The sequence below is a fragment of the Labeo rohita genome, chromosome 11, assembly GCF_022985175.1.
Source record: "Labeo rohita strain BAU-BD-2019 chromosome 11, IGBB_LRoh.1.0, whole genome shotgun sequence".
In the NCBI taxonomy this organism is placed as follows: domain Eukaryota; kingdom Metazoa; phylum Chordata; class Actinopteri; order Cypriniformes; family Cyprinidae; genus Labeo; species Labeo rohita.
The window spans coordinates 2,580,970-2,604,352 of NC_066879.1; the positions used below are offsets into that span (position 1 = coordinate 2,580,970).

The 23,383-nt window shown below is 38.0% G+C and overlaps 1 protein-coding gene across 8 annotated transcripts in view; it reads left to right on the forward strand.

Annotated features, from left to right (window-relative positions):
• Positions 1–23,092, forward strand: part of LOC127172903 (band 4.1-like protein 1) — a 69,640-nt gene extending 46,548 nt beyond the window's left edge. For 2 of the 8 annotated variants that reach the window (XM_051122410.1, XM_051122415.1), the window contains 12 exons: positions 2,374–2,523; positions 3,150–3,236; positions 3,325–4,947; positions 8,216–8,266; positions 14,071–14,412; positions 15,583–15,705; positions 17,416–17,538; positions 18,461–18,502; positions 18,867–18,962; positions 19,152–19,232; positions 20,788–20,904; positions 21,144–22,983. In XM_051122410.1, the coding sequence (XP_050978367.1) occupies positions 2,374–2,523; positions 3,150–3,236; positions 3,325–4,947; positions 8,216–8,266; positions 14,071–14,412; positions 15,583–15,705; positions 17,416–17,538; positions 18,461–18,502; positions 18,867–18,962; positions 19,152–19,232; positions 20,788–20,904; positions 21,144–21,149 (2,841 nt within the window). In that variant the 3' untranslated portion in view covers positions 21,150–22,983. Of the gene's footprint in view, positions 1–2,373; positions 2,524–3,149; positions 3,237–3,324; positions 4,948–8,215; positions 8,267–14,070; positions 14,413–15,582; positions 15,706–17,415; positions 17,539–18,460; positions 18,503–18,866; positions 18,963–19,151; positions 19,233–20,787; positions 20,905–21,143 lie in introns of all 8 variants that reach the window. The other 6 variants (XM_051122411.1, XM_051122412.1, XM_051122413.1 and 3 more) reach the window with 6 other exon arrangements.
• The last annotated feature ends 291 nt before the right edge of the window (positions 23,093–23,383 follow it).

A 23,383-nucleotide genomic window follows, 5' to 3' on the forward strand; every position in this document is an offset into this window, starting at 1 on the left:
TTCATATCTCCTGAATACTAGGTGGCACTGTGCTCAAACTTATGCAGGTAGCCTCAGGACATGGTTGTCATAACACATAACTCCAAGTTTGGTCTGAACACGATAAAGCATTGAGGAAATATAGCCACATGTTCACTTTGACGAGCTCTTCATTAAATTCTTTTCTACATTATTTGAGAATGGTTGGGTCTATCAAAAAAATTTTTATAACTTTTTGTTAGGACCATCTAAATATGGTTTGTATTGATTTTGGTAAAAATCCGAACAAACTGTTTAGAACAGGTTTGAAAAAGTAGCTTTTTTACATAATGTCAAATGTTTAAGGAACAAAATAAGTAGGAAATCTAACGTGTTATAGCACCACTAACTGGTCAAACTAACTACATTTTTTTTATTTGACCATAGGTTGAGCTCCTTCACTTGTGTTCTGAGTTTGGTGAAAAAATCTCATTACATTCTAGAGTTATAGCCATTTTAGTAAAAGTGGCCCCGGCTGCTTGGAGCTTTTTTGCATCCTGTTGCAAGTGTGATTCACCGATTGAAATTCTTTTGAATTAGAATTTTAGTGAGTTAAATGAGCCTATTAGTGGTCCTCTGCTGCCATCTAGTGATTATAAATGCAATTTCAGGGAACTTCCCATTGAAACACATTGCTTTTAACCTATATACCTATTATATTCCCATTTTTTGCCCAGTGGTCATAAAATTGGCATGCTTGTTTAGAGTCATATTGTGCATGAATATTCTTAGCTTTGTGTTTTAAGCTTTCTTTTAGGATTTATAGGGTTTTGGGGACACTATATCAATGGTTTATTATTAAATTACCCTGTTATAGCTATCCAAATGCAAATGTTCAACTTGGCTGCATTGACAATTTGACAGCAGTGGTCTTTGAGACAAAGTTGTTCAGAATGAGGAGATCTGTCATATGATATGATCTAGTGTAAATGCAAACATGTGAAATTTTTTTTTTGCAATATGAGGTCTTATACCATATAGAAATATTGTGTTTTAAGCCATTTTAACTGTTATAGCAACACCTATGATCCGATCTCAGTGAAACTTTGCATGCTTGTTAAGAATCATCTGACACATGTTCTCACACGTCCCTTATTTAAATGGCCCGTTGCGGCTACCGAAAGGGTAAAATTCAAAATTTTTTAATAATTATTGATCTAGAGAGTCCAGAGAATTGCACTGCAGTAGTTTTATTGAGGTTGAGTGAAAATTCTAGGACTGATTCACAAAAGTAGGTTTGTAACATAGTTGAGAATGTTTAATTAATTATTTGATTGACAGCAGTGGTTCCTGAAGCAAAGCTGTTTAGTATGAGGAGATCTATCAAATGATATAAATTTTGTTGTGGATGGGTGAAACACCACGTGATTATATTTCTTTCAAAAGTCTTACAGTCCTTTAAGGCAATGAGTCGAACATGCCCACCAAGTTCAGTTTCGATCGGCCTTTGTTAACCTTGTCTAATAGATGCTCAAATTTTATTGGCCAGTGGCAGCCTTGTTTTTTGAGATACCAATCTTCAAGCCAACTGGATCAACGGTTGTGTAGTTATAGTTGTTTTTAGTTTTTTTCCCCCTCTTTTACTCAAAGTTGTATAAAAGTTATAGCCATTTTAGTAAAAGAGGTATGAATAGTTATGCAATGGAATCTTTTTTTTTTTTTAATTTGCAAAGATGTTAAAAACTTTTACTTTTACGTTTTTTTGCTTTGCCATTATGGTGTATGAAGTGTAGATTGATGTGAAAATAATTTAATAGTAGTTTAGTAATTTAGCAGTTTAACATAAGGCAGCAACATAACAAAAAGTGAAAAAAATGAAGGGGTATGAATACTTTCGCAAGACGTGGTAGCTCCCAAATAAACCTCATAATATGAGCTGTCATTCACATCAATGGCACAAACAATAAAGGACATGTGCATCACCATGATATTTGAACAGATACCCATTCTCACACTTTTTTGTCAATTAATGTCTAATTTTCCAAATAAGAACCCATACATTCTGCAGTGAAGTACATTACTAACAACAAAAATATCAAACAGTTCTATAATATACCATGCTTCAAATAACATGACGACAAATCAGTTTTTGGACATGTACTGTGGTTGTATGCGTGTAAGTACCTTTGAGTATTATGTAAATACCATGGTACGTAGATATGGTATTTCCATCTGATTCCATCTATTCATTCATATGGATCTAGGTTATAGAGTATTTATTTACCACATCTCAAGTATTATTATGCATTTTTAAGGAATGGAAGACCAGCCACATAACTCTTTTAACATGAAGAAAAATATAAATGCTTAAAATCCGACTAGATGTTTTCCTAATCATTGCTGTTCTTTCTGTAGTTTCTAGACAAATCAGAAGATGTTCTCTTGAAGCACCAAGCCAGCATCAATGAGCTGAAGAGGGCCCTGAGGGAACCCAACAGTAAACTGATGAACCGGGAAAAGCGTCTGTCAGGAACATCCCCAGGTGGCACTCCAGAGAAGAAGGCAGTGAGTATGGAATGTATACATGTGCTGATATTTTTAGTTTAGTTTAATCTCTGCTTTCTTGTTTGGCTGCAATCATCATGTACATGTGCATCATGCTGTAATCATTGTATTGATTGTGTGCAATGTGTTTTTCCTCAATTGACAAGGAAAAGCCTTAATGTCACTTCAGTTGTTACACCTTTTGGAACAATTTTGCATTGACTAGTCTGGTATGTGATGTGGGTGTAGTGTTTATTACCAAACTAATTGTTTTCTGCTGATACAGGTTTTTGTTTTACTGGAAATTTGAAATGTATGTCATGTTGCTTTAACAAATTTGTACTATTCAGTTCTCCACTATGTTCATGCCTTTTGTTGTCCCATTGTATTTTTAATGGTTGCCTAAGTCATTATTGCTGCTGTGTTTGCATGATGCTGATTCATGCATTCATGTTTGTTTATATGCTGTGTTAAATCTTATTATTTATAATAATTTTATTCATTTAGCTTTTTCTTTTATCTTTTTCATTGTGTTTTTTTTCCTCTCTACATCCTAAATTACTCTTTAATGTTCGTAATATAAGATAACTTTTAGTTTATGCTCTTTTTTTCCCTTTCTGTTTGTCTTGGACCTGGCCATCTATCAGGAGGCTGTTGGTGCAGGGGTAGGGGAACCTGTCAACAGCCTCTCGGTGGAGGGCTTCATCCAGAAGACTCTAGTAACTTCACCCGAGGTTTCTTTTGACATTTAAAATTCACTAATGGTTACTGATTTGATGACAAGTTAGAGAACTAACAATTTTAATTTATATGATTAAATAGGGCTCTGAAGAATGGGTGTTGCTCGACTATGAAATGGAGGAGAAAGGAAAGTACAAAGCTAGTACGCCTTCACCTCCTCTGGTCATTGATCCCCTTCCAAAGGAGGAGACAGAAAAACAACAGGAAATTACCAAGATGACACACATTGAGCTAATGAGAGAGGACAGTGATGAAACGCCATTGCACACGAAGACTTTTGCATGCTCAAAAATATCACCGATGGAAAAGTTAAGTGAATCTAAGGAAAATATCACAGGGGAAGATGCCACAACCAAGACTAAATCCAAATTGTCTGATGACATATCAGAAAAAGAGCCTACACCACTTGCTGAGTCTCGACCTAAGAACAAGAAGAATACCATTACGGACTTCGTGGAGGAGAGCTGTCAACATAAAGTAAGAAGAGAGAAAAGACCTCAAAGCTTAAACTTGGGAAAGTCAAGGGACTTTGTGTACGAGACAGAAGCCAAAAGTTCAAACATCACACACGATAGTGCAGAGTCTGATGAGGACAATAATACTGAACTTATAAAGGATGCTGTGGTCTGTCATCCTGAAAATTTCAGCTCAACAACAGACACATGGTCATCTTCCATGACTGAAAAGCTAAATCAGCCAGCCACAAATACATATGCTGCAATGCTGCTTGAAGAAAATGCAGAGTTTGACAGAATAATGGAAAAAGACTTGCAGATTCCCAGTCAGGGAGCAAGAATGATGCATGAAAGTTTGCATGATGCAAGAAAGTCTGATGATGCAAGAAAGTTTGTAGAATGTCAAGAGGAGTTATCCACTGAAGTGAAGATTATGAACACTGAAGACAAACAAGAAAACCAAGATTCAGTCAGGGGTCCTAGCAAAGATGAGCTGAAAAGAGTCAAGACTGATATTAGATTTGAAGTCATGAAGGTCATCATGATCGATGATACAGAGAACGAAGCGAAATCTGGGAAAGCAAAGAAGAAAGAAATTGAAGAGTTGGGTCTTGAAAAGAAGATAACAAATTTGGAACTGGAGGAATCTGCAGAAAACCAGCTGGCCATGGAACTAAGAAAGACCAGCCAGAGAGTTACTGGACATGCGAGAACGGATATAACAAGAATTGTTCCATTGAAACCTGAGAGAGTGAGGAGCCAAGGCTACAAAGATGACCTAGAGATTGAACAAGGCTCTGAACTAATGAAAAGAAACTTTAAAAGATACAGTATGAATGAATCTTTTGTGCGGCACTTTGACCCCAGTAACTTCGAGAGCAGGGACGCCAGCTATTCCCAAGCAAACTGCACCACAAGTCTAGTAAAAGCTAATACAAGTCAGGAATCATCTTTAGCTATCAAGAACAACTGTGTGTGCTCGGAGCATCAAGCGGGTTCACCAAAAAAAGAGGGTGTACGGAATGACGACGCTACAAATCATGCCTGCAAAATAGTCCACCGAGATCTTCTGGATACTGATGAGGGAATTTCAGAAGTTCCCTTCTCAAGAACCACAGTCAACCAAAAAAATACCCCTCCAACACCTCCAGTCAAATCAAAGAAAGCAAGAGAATCAGGTCTGTTTCTGCGCAATAGTCGCAATATCAGCAAAGACCCAACTCTTGAAGCCAACAAAAAGGACCTTCCGGTAAATCAGCATGGCATTTTTTAATTTTCAGTCAATGGACAAACAAGTATTGCATGAACTTCAGATTGATAATGAATGCTGCATGATGAGTACACAAAAAAAATGCTGTTTTGCATAGAAGATGACCAGTACTGCTACTAGATACTAGTGTTGATTGAACTTGGTACTGCAATCCAGTGTGTGGTTTTGGCTGTTGATATATGTATATGTATATATATATATATATATATATATATATATATGTATATAAACAACAACAACAAAAAAACACCTGTAATTGCTTTCATGTAACTGATGTCTAGAACATGTTGGCATGTGAGAACAGGATGCAGGTTGCACTTTGAATTAGTTAACTACTACCATTTTGCTAGTTTTTATCATGAAGTGTAAGTTTTGAAATTACCAGTAATGTATTTAAAGTCACAATATTTTAAATACACTTCACAATGTCATTCATTTACTTTATTTTGTCATTTTACAACATGTTGGACTTTATTTCTTTATTGGTGTTTGTTTTCCTTTTATTTTTTTACTGGCTCTGTTCCAAGACTGAATAATTACAACCAATTCATACCATTATGCTTGTTGTAATCACTTGCCCAGTAATGCATTTAATATCACAAAAAAACAAAACAATTTAATTATTTAATTTGCTAACCTAATTTAACATAATAATTATGCTGCTCTCTAAAATACATTTATTTGGCCAAATTTTAAAACAGCTTTGAATATATCCTTTCCATAATGCACTGGCACAAAGACTGTTAGCTTAACATTGCTAACATTAAACTCTGTTGACATCGGTTGTGAGTCAAGTCTTCCATATGCTTTGTATGAGTAGTGTTGTTTGTGACACATGGAGTTGCTCTCTATGTAGAGCGTACTAAATTAGTCACTTTGTTTTTTGTTTTGTCCAGAGACTGGACGTAGCCGCCCATGTAGGTACTAGACAGCACTCTAGGTTCTAGAATTGAGTCATTGTTCTGATACTAACTGTTAGGACTGAGTTGTGTTGTTTTGGGTATTTTGGTTTCTCTTCTCTGTTGTAGGTTTTCTGATTTGGGGCGTGACTTGAGTGCACCTGATGCGCGTCATGGCTCTTATTTAAACATGGTGCAAGAGTTCGTCTGCGCTGCTGCTCCGCTGTCGTGTGGGCAGTTTGCCAGAGCCGCACTCCAATTTTGTGACATTATGTTTTGTTTCGCATTCATCTTTGAGCCAGGTGTAACACTAACCCAGAAAATGGGTTCAGGACTCAACATTAATACTTGTCCGCTTGTCTGCTTGTCCAGGACAAGTGGATTTTGTGAAGGGGCAAGTAAAAGAGTATTTTACTTGCCTGACCGAACAAGTAACCGGATTAAAACATCAATACCAAACAATAACTAGGGCAGCACCAAAACTTCGGTGAGAATGATTCTGATTTTATTACTTTTAGTGTAAACGGTGACTGATAACAGACGAATAGTATCAAGGTTGTGTCAGTTGAGGCTTGTGCAGCCTGTCTGACTTACAGAAAAATCAATACTAATAGGCGTAACAGCACACATAAAAATACAAACATGAACAAACATACTGCGGTTAAAAATATATATATATTTAAATATTGTATTTATGATATATGTAAGCAACATCACACAACCAAGCACCAGCACGATTGCACATGTGACATTAATTTTATACAGCAGTAGTTCAGTAAACAAGTAGTTAATATTAAAAAGTAGACAAATTATTGACCATTTTTGCTAATGAAAATAAGCTAAGCAAAGCCACAGCAGAACAGTCGTGCATCTCAGAGCAATGCATAGCGGTGTACCATTACTAAATGATTCAGCATTTTTGAACAAATCAAGTGAGTCAATGATTCAGTGAGCCAATAATAAAGACAGTCACTTGCTTTATTTATTGAATGAACTAGCCATTTGAATGAATTTGTTGAATCAGTGACTCACTCATTAAGACAGTGACTTGCCGCCACCTACTGGTGGTTTGGTTTCACATTTAAAAGTATTGCATTTTTCCAACATTTCAGATTTATATGTTAAAGTAAAACATTAATCTTACAACATTTATGCATATGCAATTTTACTGTGTTAATGCATTTATAGAAACCTCATATCTTCATTAAACAGTCTGAGTAAATACATTTAAATGGCACTTTCGATGCAGCTCCAGCGTTTTCTCTGCAGTGGAATGATGGAGTTTGTTGATACTGATTTGGTAACAGAGTCTAAATGATGACACGTGCATTTAGTAAGGTTAGGAAAATACTGTCCTTCATAAAGTTAAAAAGTATCCTCAATTTAAGGCAAATATCACAAATATGCTGATTAAAGTAAGATCTAACAGAACAGTGATGAGACTATTGCTTCAGAATGGATTTCATTTATGGAGAAAAAGATAACTTTTTATTAATATTATTATTATTATTTGGACAAGTGAAATTTACTTGTCTGAAGGACAAGCACATGTCAAGGCTTAAAATCAAGCCCTGGGGTTGATGGATTTTCAATAGGCAATGTTACTCAAAAACTGCATTTTCTTCTGTTAAACCACCTCTGTTACCTAATGTTTACTTTCTTGCTATTGTAGTATTTGCTTGTGGGTGCTTTCGAGGCTTTAATACTAAGAAAATAGAAGATTAATGAAATAAAACCCTTGAATACTGACAAGCTCCTTTTAATGTCCTCCTCTCCTTTATTCTGTTCCCCTTCACCTCTCTCATCCCCATCATAATGAAAGTCCTCAATGCAATATCCAACAACACAGAATAGATACTGCTAAAGTAACATTGAATATTCAAATATGACCTCCACATTAATTTATTTAACATAAGCTCTGTAGTTAAACTCTAGTTAAACTCTTACACTATCTAGAACTATCTGTTCATGATCATTTGGATCCACTTTGTTTCTAGTGTTGTGCCTGTTACCGAAAGCTGAAAGTTAGACAACTTTGCAATTATTGTACCATGGGGATTTTTTTAATTCTTAAAAATTTCTTTTAAAACTGGTTTGTTTGTTTTTAAAACCCACTAGGTGATGTGAAGAACCCCCACGTTAAATGAGGTCTTGATGTTTTCATCTAAAATTTAAGCCAAGAATCACATTTAAGAACTATAGAACTTTAGAGTCACTTACAAAGTGATTTAAATGCATGTGTGTGTTTAGGTTGCAATGTATGTCTTTCTTTTCTGTTGTGTTGCTTTCATAACACAGCTAACTTTAGACTGCTTCTCTCTCTTTCTTGTTCTGCTTTTCCTTTACAGGAGCCTCTGTCCACTACTTCTGCTCTTGAAGACCCGCAATATGATGTAAAGGTGTCTCCTTCCGCACTGTTTGCATGTTCTTGCATGTTTTTTAAAAAAGGCTTAATTTTCTACTCACATTTAACATTAGAATAACAATATTAAAAGCATGCTTTCAAATGTTTTCTTTCTGTTCCAAGTGCTTGCTTCATCAGTGGTCAGCATGATTAGAAAATTAGAATGACATCCGAGAGTACACTGTAAAAAACAAAAAACTAATTTGTTGAGTCAGCTCAAAAATAATTTGTTACCCTGATTCCTTAACTCAAATAAGTTTAGTCAACTTTGAAATGTTAAGTTGTACTAAGTAACAACTTAGATATTTGTGTTTGTTAAACTTAAAAGCTGGGTAAGTAACCCAGCTGCCTTAACATTTTAAGTTGAATCAACTCAAATATCTAAGTTGTCACTTAGTATAACTTAAGTAATTTCAAGTCGAATAAAATTTTTTGAGTTTAATGAACTTAACATTTTAAGTTCAGCTGGGTAACAAAGTATTTGAAGTTGACTCAACAAATTGTTTTTTACAGTGTAGCTTTTGTTGTTACCTTTTGACCCTATTCAAAATCAGATGCTGGTATTTGGTAGCCTGTTTTGCTTTAATGAACATGCAACAGATTGTTGTTGTGGGCACTTAAATGCCGTGAATAATTCCAGATGCCTTATCTTAGAATGGACATTAGCTTCTTTTCCATTAAAAGGTTAAAAATATTTTCCCAAAAACGGTAGATGGGCTGAATGAAAAAGCAGATTCGCTCTCTGACAGTAGGTGGCACTTATAGAACAGCATAAATACAGCAGTTACCTAAAGCAGTGTTGTACCATTTTCTGTTTCTGGCACCTGCAAAAGACAGGAAGTTAAAAAGTATGTAAATATTTGCAAAAATCTATTGTAACGAGGACGCTGAGGCGGCGTTTGAATCCAATTGCGGAAGTTTATTACAAATGACAGCACACATAAACGTGGAAACAGGCAGAGGGTCGATTACCAGAAAAGCAGTCCAACAGCATACAACACATAAACGTAATCCAAGCAGCAGAGAGATAAAGCAGGCAGTGGGTCAAATACCGTGAAGTCAGTCCAGAAACAGCAAACAATCCAATAGGGGTAATCCGTAAACTCAAGAGTCCATAAACAAAGCAAGGTAGCAACAGGTAATCCAACAGAGTAAATATAGAAACGCTCGGTAAGGCAGGTGAAACTGGCAATACTTCGCGAGGTGCAAGCACATGGTGAGTCCTTATATACTGCCAAACAGGAAGTGACAGTAGAAGCAGCAGAGGGAGCCTGCAGGCAGTACTGGGGTGAGGGCTCCCTCTGCTGGCGTGGCATTACAGAATCCCCCCCCCTAGGAGCGACTCCTGGCGCTCAAAACAACAACAGTCCAGGTGGGTGGGGGAACAGAGCCAAAACAGGGGGTGGGACGGAGGGCCAGGTCCATGTAGAGCAGGTGGGCCTGGATCGTGGAGCAGGGACAGACAGTGAAGCACTGGAGGACCTGGACCATGGAGCAGTGGCAGACAGTGAAGCACTGGAGGACCTGGGCCGTGGAGCTGTGGCAGACAGTGGAATTTTGGAGGACCAGGGCCATGGAGCTGTGACAGACGGTGGAACCTTGGAGGACCTGGGCCGTGGAGCAGTAGCAGACCGTGAAGTACTGGAGGGCCTGGGCCGTGAAGCTGTGGCAGACAGTGGAACCTTGGAGGACCTGGGCCGTGAAGCTGTGGCAGATTGTGAAGTACTGGAGGACCTGGGCCGTGGAGCTGTGGCAGACCGTGTAGTACTGGAGGGCCTGGGCCGTGGAGCAATGGCAGAGTAGGGGACCATGGTGGGGCAGGCAGAGCAGGCAGAACAGGAAGCCATGGCGAGGCAGGCAGAGCAGGCATAACAGGGAGCCATTGCAGGGCAGGCAGAACAGGCAGAGCAAACAGGAGCAGAGATATCCACAGTGGGACTAATGACATGCATAGCAGAGCGGTGTGTTCATGCATGATTTTCTTGGCCGTGGCATGACAGGCAGAGAGCTTCATATGGGTCTTCTTGATTGCGACCTGGCGGGCAGAGAGTTCATCCTGGGACGCCGCCCCCATAGGAGGATCTACAGCTTGCGCTGACACCTCTGGGGGCATGGGCGCAGATGCTTGGGCAGGTGTGGCAGGGAAGTTATAAATGGCCTTCCTGGCCGTGACAGGACAGGCAGAGAGTCCTTGGGGAAACGCCGCCCCTTTAGGAGGTTCTGCAGCCAGAGCTGCTGCTTCTGGGGGCATTGGCGCAGACTCTTTGACAGAAGAGGCCTCTGGCGTAGACTCATGGACAGGCGAGGCCTCTGGCGTAGATTCGTGGACAGGCGAGGCCTCGGGAGCAGACTCGTGGACAGGCGAGGCCTCGGGAGCAGACTCGTGGACAGGCGAGGCCTCGGGAGCAGACTCGTGGACAGGCGAGGCCTCGGGAGCAGACCGTGGACAGGCGAGGCCTCGGGAGCACAGTTGCAGCCCACACACTGAAGATGGCTACGGCCATTACAGGCAGCACAGCAGATAATAGGGTGTCTGTTGACCTTGAGGGTGCTGATGATATGGGCTTGTGGCTTGGGAGCGTGGGCTCTGCGTGGCTTGGGAGCGTGGGCTCTGCGTGGCTTGGGAGCGTGGGCTCTGCGGGGTCAGCTGATACGTGAGGTGGCTTGAGAAGGTCAGAGGGGACCTGGTGAGATTCTGGTAGAATAACAGTTTTATGACTTGACTCAGGGAGGCCTGCCGTGGCCGGACTTGACTCAGGAGCAACAGCAGTAACCTGACTTGGTTCATGGAGATCAACTGTGGTGTGGCTTGGTTCAGGGAGATTAGCTGTGGCTTGACTTGGTTCGGGAATAACAGCAGCAACTTGACTTGGCTCATGAAGATCTGCTGGAACTTGGCTTGGCTCATGAAGATCAACTGTTACTTTGCTTGACTCAGGAACCACGGCTGTGACTTTGCTTGACTTGAGGGCTACAGCTATAGCTTTACTTGACTCAGGAGCAATAGCTGTAACTTGACTGGACTTCGGAAGAGCAGCTCTGACCTGACTTGACACAGGAAACACAGCTTTAACGTGACTTGACGCTGGAACAACAGCTGCAGCTTGACTTGACTGTGGAACAACAGCCGTGACCTGACTGGACTCGGAAACTTGACTTGACTCAGGAAACGCAGCTGTAACTTGACTTGACTTGGAAACTTGACTTGACTCGGGAAACACAGCTGCAACGTAACTTGACTCAGGAACAACATGGCTTGGCTCAGGAACGATATGGCTTGGCTCAGGAACGACATGGCTTGGCTCAGGAACGACAGCTGTAACTTGGCTTGACTCGTGGGGAACAGCTGTGACTTGGCTTGACTCGTGGGGAACAGCTGTGACTTGGCTTGATTCATGGGGAACAACTGTGGCCTTGCTTGACTCTGTTGCTTGACTTGACTCTGTTGCGTGACCGGGCTCTGTAGCTTGACCGGGCTCTGTAGCTTGGCCGGGCTCTGTAGCTTGGCCGGGCTCTGTAGCTTGGCCGGGCTCTGTAGCTTGGCCGGGCTCTGTAGCTAGACTTGACCCTGGAACTGGACTTGATTTGGAAGCCTTGGACTTTGGAGCAGCTGCTGTAGCTTGACTTGACACAGCGGCAACTTGACTGGAATCAAGGGTAGCTGCCATTTTAGCTGCCCTTACGGCCATGAGGGGCGAGTCCAGTACGTGAGCCATCAGGTGGCGTGGCTTGGAGACAGTGGCCATCTTGTGAACTGGCTCTGGAATGGCGGCCATCCTGTGAACAGGTTTGGGGATGGCGGCCATCTTGTGGACTGGCTCTGGGATGGCGGCCATCTTGTGGACAGACTCTGGCGTGGCGGCAGCCATCTTGCGTGCAGACTCTGGCGTGGCGGCAGCCATCTTGCGTGCAGACTCTGGCGTGGCGGCAGCCATCTTGCGTGCAGACTCTGGCGTGGCGGCAGGCGTGGCGTGAGCAGGCCCTGGAGCGGCAGGCGTGGCGTGAGCAGGCCCTGGAGCGGCAGGCGTGGCGTGAGCAGGCCCTGGAGCGGCAGGCGTGGCGTGAGCAGGCCCTGGAGCGGCAGGCGTGGCGTGAGCAGGCTTTGGCTTGATGGATGTGGCTTGAACAGGCAGTGGTGTGGTGGTTACTGTGGGATTGCGGGGTCCCTCGTCCGCAATCCCAACAGTGTATGGTGATCCGCTTAAGAGCAGGGCATGATCGATATATTTCTCCAGTGACCAACAAATTTTCCCCCCTGGCAGAATTGAACTAATGGGCTCGTTTAACCCAAAACGAAAAAAGTCCTTTAGTGCCACATCATTAAAATCCACTAGATGACACAGTCCACAAAAATCCTCAACATACTCCTCTATGGTCCTGTCGCCTTGACGAAGGCAGATGAGACGAGATACTGCTGGGTTCATGATTTGTTGTGTTGTGTATGCTGTAACTTCCGCTGGATTCAGGGGAGGCGAAGTATTCTGTAATGAGGACGCTGAGGCGGCGTTTGAATCCAATTGCGGAAGTTTATTACAAATGACAGCACACATAAACGTGGAAACAGGCAGAGGGTCGATTACCAGAAAAGCAGTCCAACAGCATACAACACATAAACGTAATCCAAGCAGCAGAGAGATAAAGCAGGCAGTGGGTCAAATACCGTGAAGTCAGTCCAGAAACAGCAAACAATCCAATAGGGGTAATCCGTAAACTCAAGAGTCCATAAACAAAGCAAGGTAGCAACAGGTAATCCAACAGAGTAAATATAGAAACGCTCGGTAAGGCAGGTGAAACTGGCAATACTTCGCGAGGTGCAAGCACATGGTGAGTCCTTATATACTGCCAAACAGGAAGTGACAGTAGAAGCAGCAGAGGGAGCATGCAGGCAGTACTGGGGTGAGGGCTCCCTCTGCTGGCGTGGCATTACATCTATTTAGATTTTCGTATTCGCTACGGTGTTTCTCAAAGACACCTTTTTTGTATACACTGCTACATTCTTACATCTTCTATCTCTATATTGTTTGAAAATGTTCTGATTATTTATTAGTCTTGTAGTTGCATTGTTTTGAACTTTAATCAAAACTAGGGCTGTCACACGATTAATCACGATTAATCTCATACAAAATAAAAGTTTGACTAATATATGTCTGTGTACTGTGTGTAATTGTTATGTATATATAAATACAAACACATTCCTGTATATATTTAAGAAATATTTATAAATATATGTATTTATTATAATTTTCATATAATTTGTATTATATATATATATATGAATAAAAATATTTATATTACACACAGTACACACACATTTATTAGGCAGACTCAAACTTTTATTTTGTAGACGATTCATTGTGATTAATCATTTGACAGCCCTAATTTACGTTTACGTTTACGTTATAGCCTACATTTTTATTGTGTATTGTGTTATTGTATCTACATTTTCTTTTTTTTTTAAATTAAAAAAATTCATTAAACTTATTATTAAGAGACAAAATCTAAAGGTTCTTTTTAACGTGTTTAATAATGTACTTAAGTACCGTGGTAATACAGTACTGGTTTATCGTGAGAAAATCTGCAGCAATTATCGTGATATAAAAACGCTATACCAATATTTACCTGTTGTGAGAACAGAATGGATCAACATATATGATCTCATGACTGGAACGTCGCACTGGATCATTTCACTCAAGCATGATCATCAGCTCATAAAGCACGCCCATGATGTCATCACATCTCCGTCATTATTTCATTCAAATGTGATGTAGAAAACCGCTGCCCCTTGTCTTTCTTCAACAGCAGCAGCCTCACTCTGCCCTGGAGGACGATTACAATCGTGAGCTTGCTGGTTTGAAGGACACCTACCTGGCCATCGAGAGAAAATGTTCAAGTATGACTGTCAGCTCCACTTCAAGCCTGGAAGCTGAGGTGGATTTCACTGTCATTATGGACTTACACAGTGGCATGGAGGAATTTTCTAGAGGCATGACTAAGCTGGTCGAGAAGGACAAAGTTGAGCTGGGCAGCGAGAGTTTTGACAGCACTCCCAAGTCTCACTCCACTTGTCATATGAAATTGCAAGATGTATCGCCTGGAAGTGAACACATCCTTGAAGGTCACGGTCATCAAGATACAGAACCTGTAAGGGCGAGTTTGTATTCCATAGACAGGAGGAAGACATCTACACAATTGTGACATTCATTACATGTTTTAAATTGTCATATTGCAAATTGTTTTGTGCCTTTTTCTATCAGTGAATATCATTTATGTTTTGGTAACATATTTGGATTTGTTAATTTCCATTATTTTCATTCTACTTCATTGTTTCATTGTGTTATTATGTAATCATAGGACATTACTAAATCAAAAAAGTCATCCACACCAATTCAATCATGGTTTTGTATTAGAGATTTTTTTATGAAGTGAAGATTGCAATAGGAAATCCATTGCAAACATTTGAATTTGAATTTAAAAATAAAAATTAATTAATTATTTAAAAAAAAAAACTAAATTACCAGATTCCTCTAGACAAAAATAGCAAATAGCAGTAGGAAAATGTTTTATTTGATTTAATTTTTATATTTATTAAATGGCCAATAATAACTAAACATTTTGTAATTAACCTCCTCTGTTTTACTGTGGAATAAAAATGTATTTAATACAAAGCTTTTTTTTTTTTTTTTTTTTTTTTTTTTTTTTTTTTGCATCATCTGAAATGTGTCATCATTGATTGCATACACATAATGTATATGTGTAGATCATTGCCTTTAAATTTGTTATATATGTGATCCTGGACCACAAAACCAGCCATAAGCAGCACGGGTATATTTGTAGCAATAGCCAAAAATCATCGATATTTCTTTTTATGACAAAAATCATTAGGATATTAAGTAAAGATCATGTTTCATGACAATATTTTGTAAATTTCCTACCGTAAATATATCAAAACTTAATTTTTGATTAGTAATATGCGTTGCTAAGAACTTCATTTAGACAACTATAAAGGCAATTTTCTCAGTATTTTGTTTTTTTTTTATTTTGCATCCTCAGATTCCAGATTTTCAAATAGTTGTATCTCAGCCATATTGTCCTATGTATCAATGGGAAGCTTATTTATTCAGCTTTCAGATGATGTATAAATCTCAATTTCTAAAAACTGACACTTATGACTGGTTTTGTGGTCAGGGATTTTACTTAATAGTACTATTTGTATTATGTAATATTGCTGTTTGTAACAAAACAAGTACTCAGCAGACATATAGTATACCCCACATACTAATACAACCATTTTTGTCCTTTTTTATTCATCAGCCCCCTGTTGCCAAGAAAGAACCCAGTGCAGTGAGTGCAGCCCAGATGTTGAGAAAAGGAGAAGTTAAAATGGAACTGCATTCTAATGGATCTGAGGCTCTTGTCAAAGACATCTCTGATCATGTAAGAATATAACTATAATACCATTCCCTTCATTACTGAATCCCTATCTATACTAAAAATTGTGGATATGCTACGCTCCAGTTGCTGAATTTGATATGAAAATTCATAAAAACTGCTGTAAATGCTAACTAAAGAATTTAGGGGCAAATAAGCGTGCAAAGTCCATTTGCAACTCTATTGCCCATGTCTTACGAGTTATAAGCCTAAACAACTCCGCACAGTCAATATGCTTGAATGAGTTTAAGTAGAGACAGCACTTGCGCTATATTTGCAGCAGTTTCCAGGAATTATTAACACATAATGTGCATTCATTGTGTTTTATAAGCTATACTGACTACGCTTTGCAATCGCGTCTTATTCTGGGGAGTGATAAAGAGACATTAATATGTTCTCATACTCCTTGGCAGTCAAATGTGACCAAACTGTGTCAGAACAAATTAATTTTGATAATTTTCTTAATAATAACTTTGATAGAATGGTATGTAACAAAACATGGTCAAGTGTCAAATCCCAAACTTTTATCAGTTTTACTGGTGGTCCACTGTATGAAGAATTTTTGGGTACTAAAATGTCAGTTTTAATTATTTTGCTACCCTCATTTACATAAATGAACTAGTGTTCTGAACCCACTAGTATACAAAAAAAAAATATCAAAAATTATATTTTGTCTGAATAATTTTTGGTTTGACTGTATTTAGCACCACACAGTTGTTCAACTGCTTAGCTGTGCTTATTTGTTTAGGTGTTTTAGTTTGTATTCCATAGACAGGAGGAAGACATCTACACAATTGTGACATTCATTACTTGTTTTAAATTGTCATATTGCAAATTGTTTTGTGCCTTTTTTCTATCAGTGAATATCATTTATGTTTTGGTAACATATTTGGATTTGTTCATTTCCATTATTTTCATTCTACTTCATTGTTTCATTGTGTTATTATGTAATCATAGGACATTACTAAATCAAAAAAGTCATCCACACCAATTCAATCATGGTTTTGTATTAGAGATTTTTTATGAAGTGAAGATTGCAATAGGAAATCCATTGCAAACATTTGAATTTGAATTTAAAAATAAAAATAAATTAATTATTTAAAAAAACTAAATTACCAGACTCCTCTAGACAAAAAAAGCAGATAGCAGTAGGAAAATGTTTTATTTGATTTAATTTATATATTTATTAAATGGCCAATAATAACATTTTGTAATTAACCTCCTCTGTTTTACTGTGGAATAAAAATGTATTTAATACAAAGTTTTTTTTGTTTTTTTTTGCATCATCTGAAAAGTGTCATCACTGATCGCATACACATAATGTATATGTGTAGATCATTGCCTTTAAATTTGTTATGTATGTGATCCTGGACCACAAAACCAGCAATAAGCAGCACGGGTATATTTGTAACAATAGCCAGAAATTATCTCAGTATTTTGATTTGTTTATTTTGCATCCTCAGATTCCAGATTTTCAAATAGTTGTATCTCAGCCATATTGTCCTATCCTAACAAACCATGCATCAATGGGAAGCCTATTTATTCAGCTTTCAGATGATGTATAAATCTCAATTTCTAAAAACTAACACTTATGACTGGTTTTGTGGTCAGGGATTTTACTTAATAGTACTATTTGTATTATGTAATATTACTCAACAGACATATAGTATACCCCACATACTAATACAACCATTTTTGTCCTTTTTTATTCATCAGCCCCCTGTTGCCAAGAAAGAACCCAGTGCAGTGAGTGCAGCCCAGATGTTGAGAAAAGGAGAAGTTAAAATGGAACTGCATTCTAATGGATCTGAGGCTCTTGTCAAAGACATCTCTGATCATGTAAGAATATAACTATAATACCATTCCCTTCATTACTGAATCCATATCTATACTGAAAAAATTGTGGATATGCTATGCTCCAGTTGCTGAATTTGATATGAAAATTCATAAAAACTGCTGTAAATGCTAACTTAAGAATTTAGGGGCAAATAAGCGTGCAAAGTCCATTTGCAACTCTATTGCCCATGTCTTATGAGTTATAAGCCTAAACAACTCCGCACAGTCAATATGCTTGAATGGGTTTAAGTAGAGACAGCACTTTCACTATATTTGCAGCAGTTTCCAGGAATTATTAACACATAATGTGCATTCATTGTGTATAAGCTATACTGACTACGCTTTGCAATCACATCTTATTCTGGGGAGTGATAATAAGACATTAATATGTTCTCATACTCCTTGGCAGTCAAATGTGACCAAACTGTGTCAGAACAAATTAATTTTGATAATTTTCTTAATAATAACTTAGATAGAAAGGCATGTAACAAAACATGGTCAAGTGTCAAATCCCCAACTTTTATCAGTTTTACTGGTGGTCCACTCTGTGAAGAATTTTTGGGTATAAAATGTCACAGTTTTAATTATTTTGCTGCCCTCATTTACATAAATGAACTAGTGTCCTGAACCCACTAGTATACAAAAAAAAATATCAAAAATTATATCTTGTCTGAATAATTTTTGGTTTGACTGTATTTAGCACTACACAGTTGTTCAACTGCTTAGCTGTGCTTATTTGTTTAGGTGTTGCATTTATATATATATATATATATATATATATATATATATATGGCTGAAAATAGCACTTTACTGTCTCCTGCTCTATGATGCCATCTGCTGGCGAAGAGACTGTATTTTAACTTAATACAGACTTAATTCTGTTTTGCCTTGGCACTTCTTGATTCTCTTTTCATGTTTGTTGCAGAAACCGGAAGAGAGCAGAGTTAAAGAGGCAAAAGAGTCCCCCGTGAGTCTGTGCACAAAATCACTCTCCAAATAATAGTATGTTTTTTGTAATGGCCAGTTCTGATGTATAGAGGTGGCTGATACAGTACAGATACAATGCAAATATGTAATGCAGTTTACGACAAATGAGATTGTGTGGATGAAATTATATAAAACAGCTTGTTTTCACTTATTTTTCAATTTTGACAAGACTGTCGGTAGATTTTAGAATTGACAAAAGGGTTCCTTTTCTATTTATGGGTATGGTTATCTCTAATCTTGGCCATGTTGGCCAGCTTATTTATTTATTTACTTTATACATTTGCAAAGGGGTAAGGGGCAACACTGTTTAACAGTAAAACATATAACACATTTTTGTATTTCAGGTAAGGTCAAACAGTCTAGAACGAGACTTTGTTGCTTCTCCTCTCACCGTCACTACAGAAAGCATTACCTCAGCAACCACGACTCAAGTGACCAAGGTAAGAGACATGTCACCCTGAGTTGAGAGCAATGTAACCATTAACATACAGCTTGACATAACATTAATAAGGTGAAGTTGTAATTTAAAGCTTTAAATATGCAGGCTTTATACATTTGTTGATGGTGAAAGACTATCAAAATAGCAGCTGTCAGAAATGTAATACTTTAGTGTTTTTAACTGTTTTCAGACAGTGAAAGGAGGTTTTGCAGAGACCAGGATTGAAAAAAGGATCATCATAACAGGAGATGATGATGTGGATCAACATCAAGTAAGCAAAGACACACATACTCATATGTAATGTGTGTATAGTGATTGTCAAGTATGTAGTTCTTAAACATGAAGGAAGACAAATTTTAACATGCGGTAAATAAATGTCCCTTTCAGGTCCCTTTCATGGTTGCTTACCCTGACTAATGAAAGACAATGTCCAGGCTGCTAAACCACATTCACCTCTATTTTTAGGGGTTCAGGTGCATAGTGCTGAAACCCTGCTGTAACTGTTAGAATGGCCACAGATGAGCAATTTCCATGTAAAACTGATTGTGCAGACCAAACCGTAAGTCGTAAGGACTTGGAGGGATGGTAGTACTCACACTGTCTACAGCGTGACCAAGGCTTGCCCCAATCGGCCTGACGGGGGCGCTACAGCGATCGAAAGTACAAAATCGCTCATAACTTAACAAATTTTTCGGGTATTTAGCATTTTTTGCAAAACCTACTTTTGGGAACTAGTCCTAGGTTTTTCACCCGATTGGAACCAAACCAGTGCAAAAAGATTCTCTGGAGAGTGAATATCAATAATTATCAAAAAAAAAACAAAAAAACTTTCGACTCGCCGTCGCAAAGGGGTGCCAAAATGTTTGAAGGGGGCAAGGCCACTTGTAGTTAAATGCCTATAACTCCTGAATGGAATGAGATATCTCCACCAAACTCAGCACACAAGAGCTCAAGCTGAGGTCACGGGAAAAAAACATGGAGACTGGCCACTTGGTGGGGCTATAAGAGGGGAAAAAACATAAAAATGGCTATAACTATGCAACCATTTGTCCAGTCAACATGAATCTCGCTGTGCACGGTCTTGGCGCAGAGTGCCACAAGTGTCTATGGGGACATTTGCGTATCTCAAAAAAACATAGCGCCATTGGCTGATGAATTTTGAACACCCATTAGACAAGGTAATGGAGGCCGATCGGAACAAAACTCGGTGGGTCTGTTTGACTCATGACATACATGAGAAATTTGTATCGTATGATAGACCTCCTCGTTCTGAACAACTTTCCCTCTAGAACCACTGCTGTCAATCAAATGTTTTTTAAATGATTGAGAAGATGTGAAAAACCTACTTTTGCAAACTAGACCTAGGTTTTTCGCTCAGTCTGGAAAAAACACCGCAGTGCAATTCTCTGGACTCTCTAGGTCAATAATTATCAAAACACGTTGAAATTAAACCTTTGCAAAGCCAAAAAGCCTATAAGCCTAAACAAAAACTCAAAACTCCACAAAACCGGATGAGCACATGCAACAGGTGATTCTAAACAAGCATGCAAAGTTTAGGGAAATTCGACCACAGCTGGCGCTATAACAGTCATAAATGTTATAAAAACATCATATTTCTATGGTAAATAGAACCTGGATTTGACAAAGATGATTTGACAGTAATCACTGCTTGCAGCTATAAATATATATTTTCTTAATTTTCTTCTACTAGTACAAAATTCACCTGAAACTTTTTTTAATTTAGTATGATTTGTTGGTAAGCAAATAATGTAATGTTTAATGTATATTAAAATCTCTTTACTGCCATTAAAACTAACTTTTTGCAGGCTCTCGCCATGGCAATACAGGAGGCCAGACAGCAGCACCCTGATATGCTGGTGACTAAGGCAATAGTGGTCAGGGAAACTGACTCTTCATATGAAGAGAAACTTCGAACAAATGAGGTACAGCAAACATACAGTACTTTGGTTATTAAAAACTGAATTTATACAACATTTCTTATTGTCCATGAAGGTGATATTTGAACATAATGTTTTTTTTTTATTATTATTTGAATTGTAGTGTTTATCTCTGTAGTAAAACAATTGCATTTTTTTGGAGCTTGACTCAACTGTGGCACATCTCTCTCTCTCTCTCTCTCTCTCTCTCTCTCTCTCTCCGTGCATTTGTCCAATTGTTCCAGTCTTGATCACTAGAAGATGCTGTTTGGAACATGGACAGAAGATCAGTTCTGGCTCTATGTATTTCAGCTGAAATGAGGTGTGCTATATGCTACTGAACAGTTTGCTCAAAACAAATCACCTACGCAGTCCTCTGCCATCACCCTCCAATCTGTCCATTTTAGTGACAATCTCCCATCATCTGGTGTCAATACAATGTTCTGTACCATTCAGAGGACTTTCACCATATCAACAATAGTCTTGAGTTATCTTCAGTCTTGTATAAATGTCAGTAGTTTAACATTTAATTCAGAGTGGATTTAACAAAAAAAAAATGCTGAAAGTGTTAAAAAATTCATGCGGTCATAGAATTAGAAATACCTTTTTTGAGCTCACAGCTTTTTTGGACTTATGGGACTTTAACGATTTGGGCTTCCATTTGGAATTCATGCATGACTTTCAAGGAATTATGTGAGAACGTATACAAATGGATGACAAGAAGCTACATATCCTTGATGGCCTAATAAGCTGGCCAGCAACTCTAAGACTTTAAATAATATTTGATCAAGTGTTTGCTTGTTAATTATGAATATTTATCACTTCGACTGTCATATGCAGGACTTTTGAAAGCTTGAAGCATATTATTTTGAAAGATACCCACACCTGAACAGTTCATAAAAGAATTGGATTGTGTACCCCAAGTCAAAACAGCTGAACAAAGCAGAATAAAACATGCCATAATAATAAACCAAATATGGCCTCATACCAAATTGAAATCCATTTGGGGTTGTAGCAAAAAAAAAAAAAAAATCAACCGCCTTGCTTTTTCAACCTTCAAGTCTTCAATATTAACTGACTATATTCTAAAAGACTCTCTTGACTTGCCCATTTAGGTGACATTTTATGGCATCATTAACTTGACAAAAGATAGTTATACTGCTGTCTTAGAATGAGTGATTGAGGTTAAAGAAATGTTATATAAAGAATAAATTAAAATAATAATATAAAAAATATGTATTTTTATTTTTTTAGAGTGTCATGACTCACATTACTTTATTTAAATCAATTTCTCAGTCTCCTGTGTGGAACATTATTTGACATTCATATTGTATTGTTAAAGGTTGTAAATCTTTTCTATATTATGTTTATATTAAGTAATTTCAGGATTTTGCCTTGGGACGCAGTAAACAAAGCAACTCGACGTTTTGTTCCACTTACTGAAATGATGCTTGATCAATAAAATGAACCGTTTTTTAATTTTTTTTATTGTTTAAATGGTTATCAGGATGTGTTGGATTTTCAGCAAGTTATTTTTTTATGCTGTATGACTTTGACATATATTTATATGCTCGCTGAATGTGAGCTTCTGGGTTTTCTGTCTCTATAAATTGTCATCATACAGCATTGCGAATGTAACATTAAATCTGATCTACAGTATGTGTATATTCCAATCAAAAGCATAACACAAAAATAATTATTTAATTATGCATTTGAAACGTCATGAAAAACAGTCATCCAATATTGTATGTTCTATGCATTCTAGTGCAGTAACCTAAAAGAAAATCACTAACAGAGGGGAATTGCATACTGTGAGCTATTCTTGTCAATACTTCTGCAATAATTAATGTTTATAGAAAAAAAAAACTGTGATTATATACATACTGTGTTTATTCCACATTACAAATATATGCACCAACGTGTCACTGTTAACCATGGTTTTGGTCTCTGTATGTTCACAACTGCTCACTGCTTTCTCCTGAGGGATGGAAGACACTTGGGAAATGTCTGCAGAATTTATGTAGACCTGCTCAAAAGATAATCCTACTGTACATTTTGGAAAAATGTTACTACGCTTGTGTTGAAGGGAGGGGAAGTCTAAATGCAGATGCAAGAGCATTATCAGGTTTCAAGCAATCAAGTCTGTTATTAAACAAAAAGTAAATGGAATAAAGGACTGTTACTGTGATAAATATGAGAGAACTTGTTTTATCGTTTTGGTTGATGTATAACTTTGTTTTGCTGTGAATGATTTCAGTTTTAATTACTAAAAATGCCATTATTTTATATGACAAAGTTAATAATTTATTGGCAATATATTTATCTTGTATATTTTTGATTAGATCAGATAACACTTTAAAGGAGAAGTCCACTTCCAGAACAACAATTTACAAATAATGTACTCACCCCCTTGTCATCCAAGATGATGTCTTTCTTTTTATCATCGTAATCGTAAAGAAATTATGTTTTTTGAGGAAAGCATTTC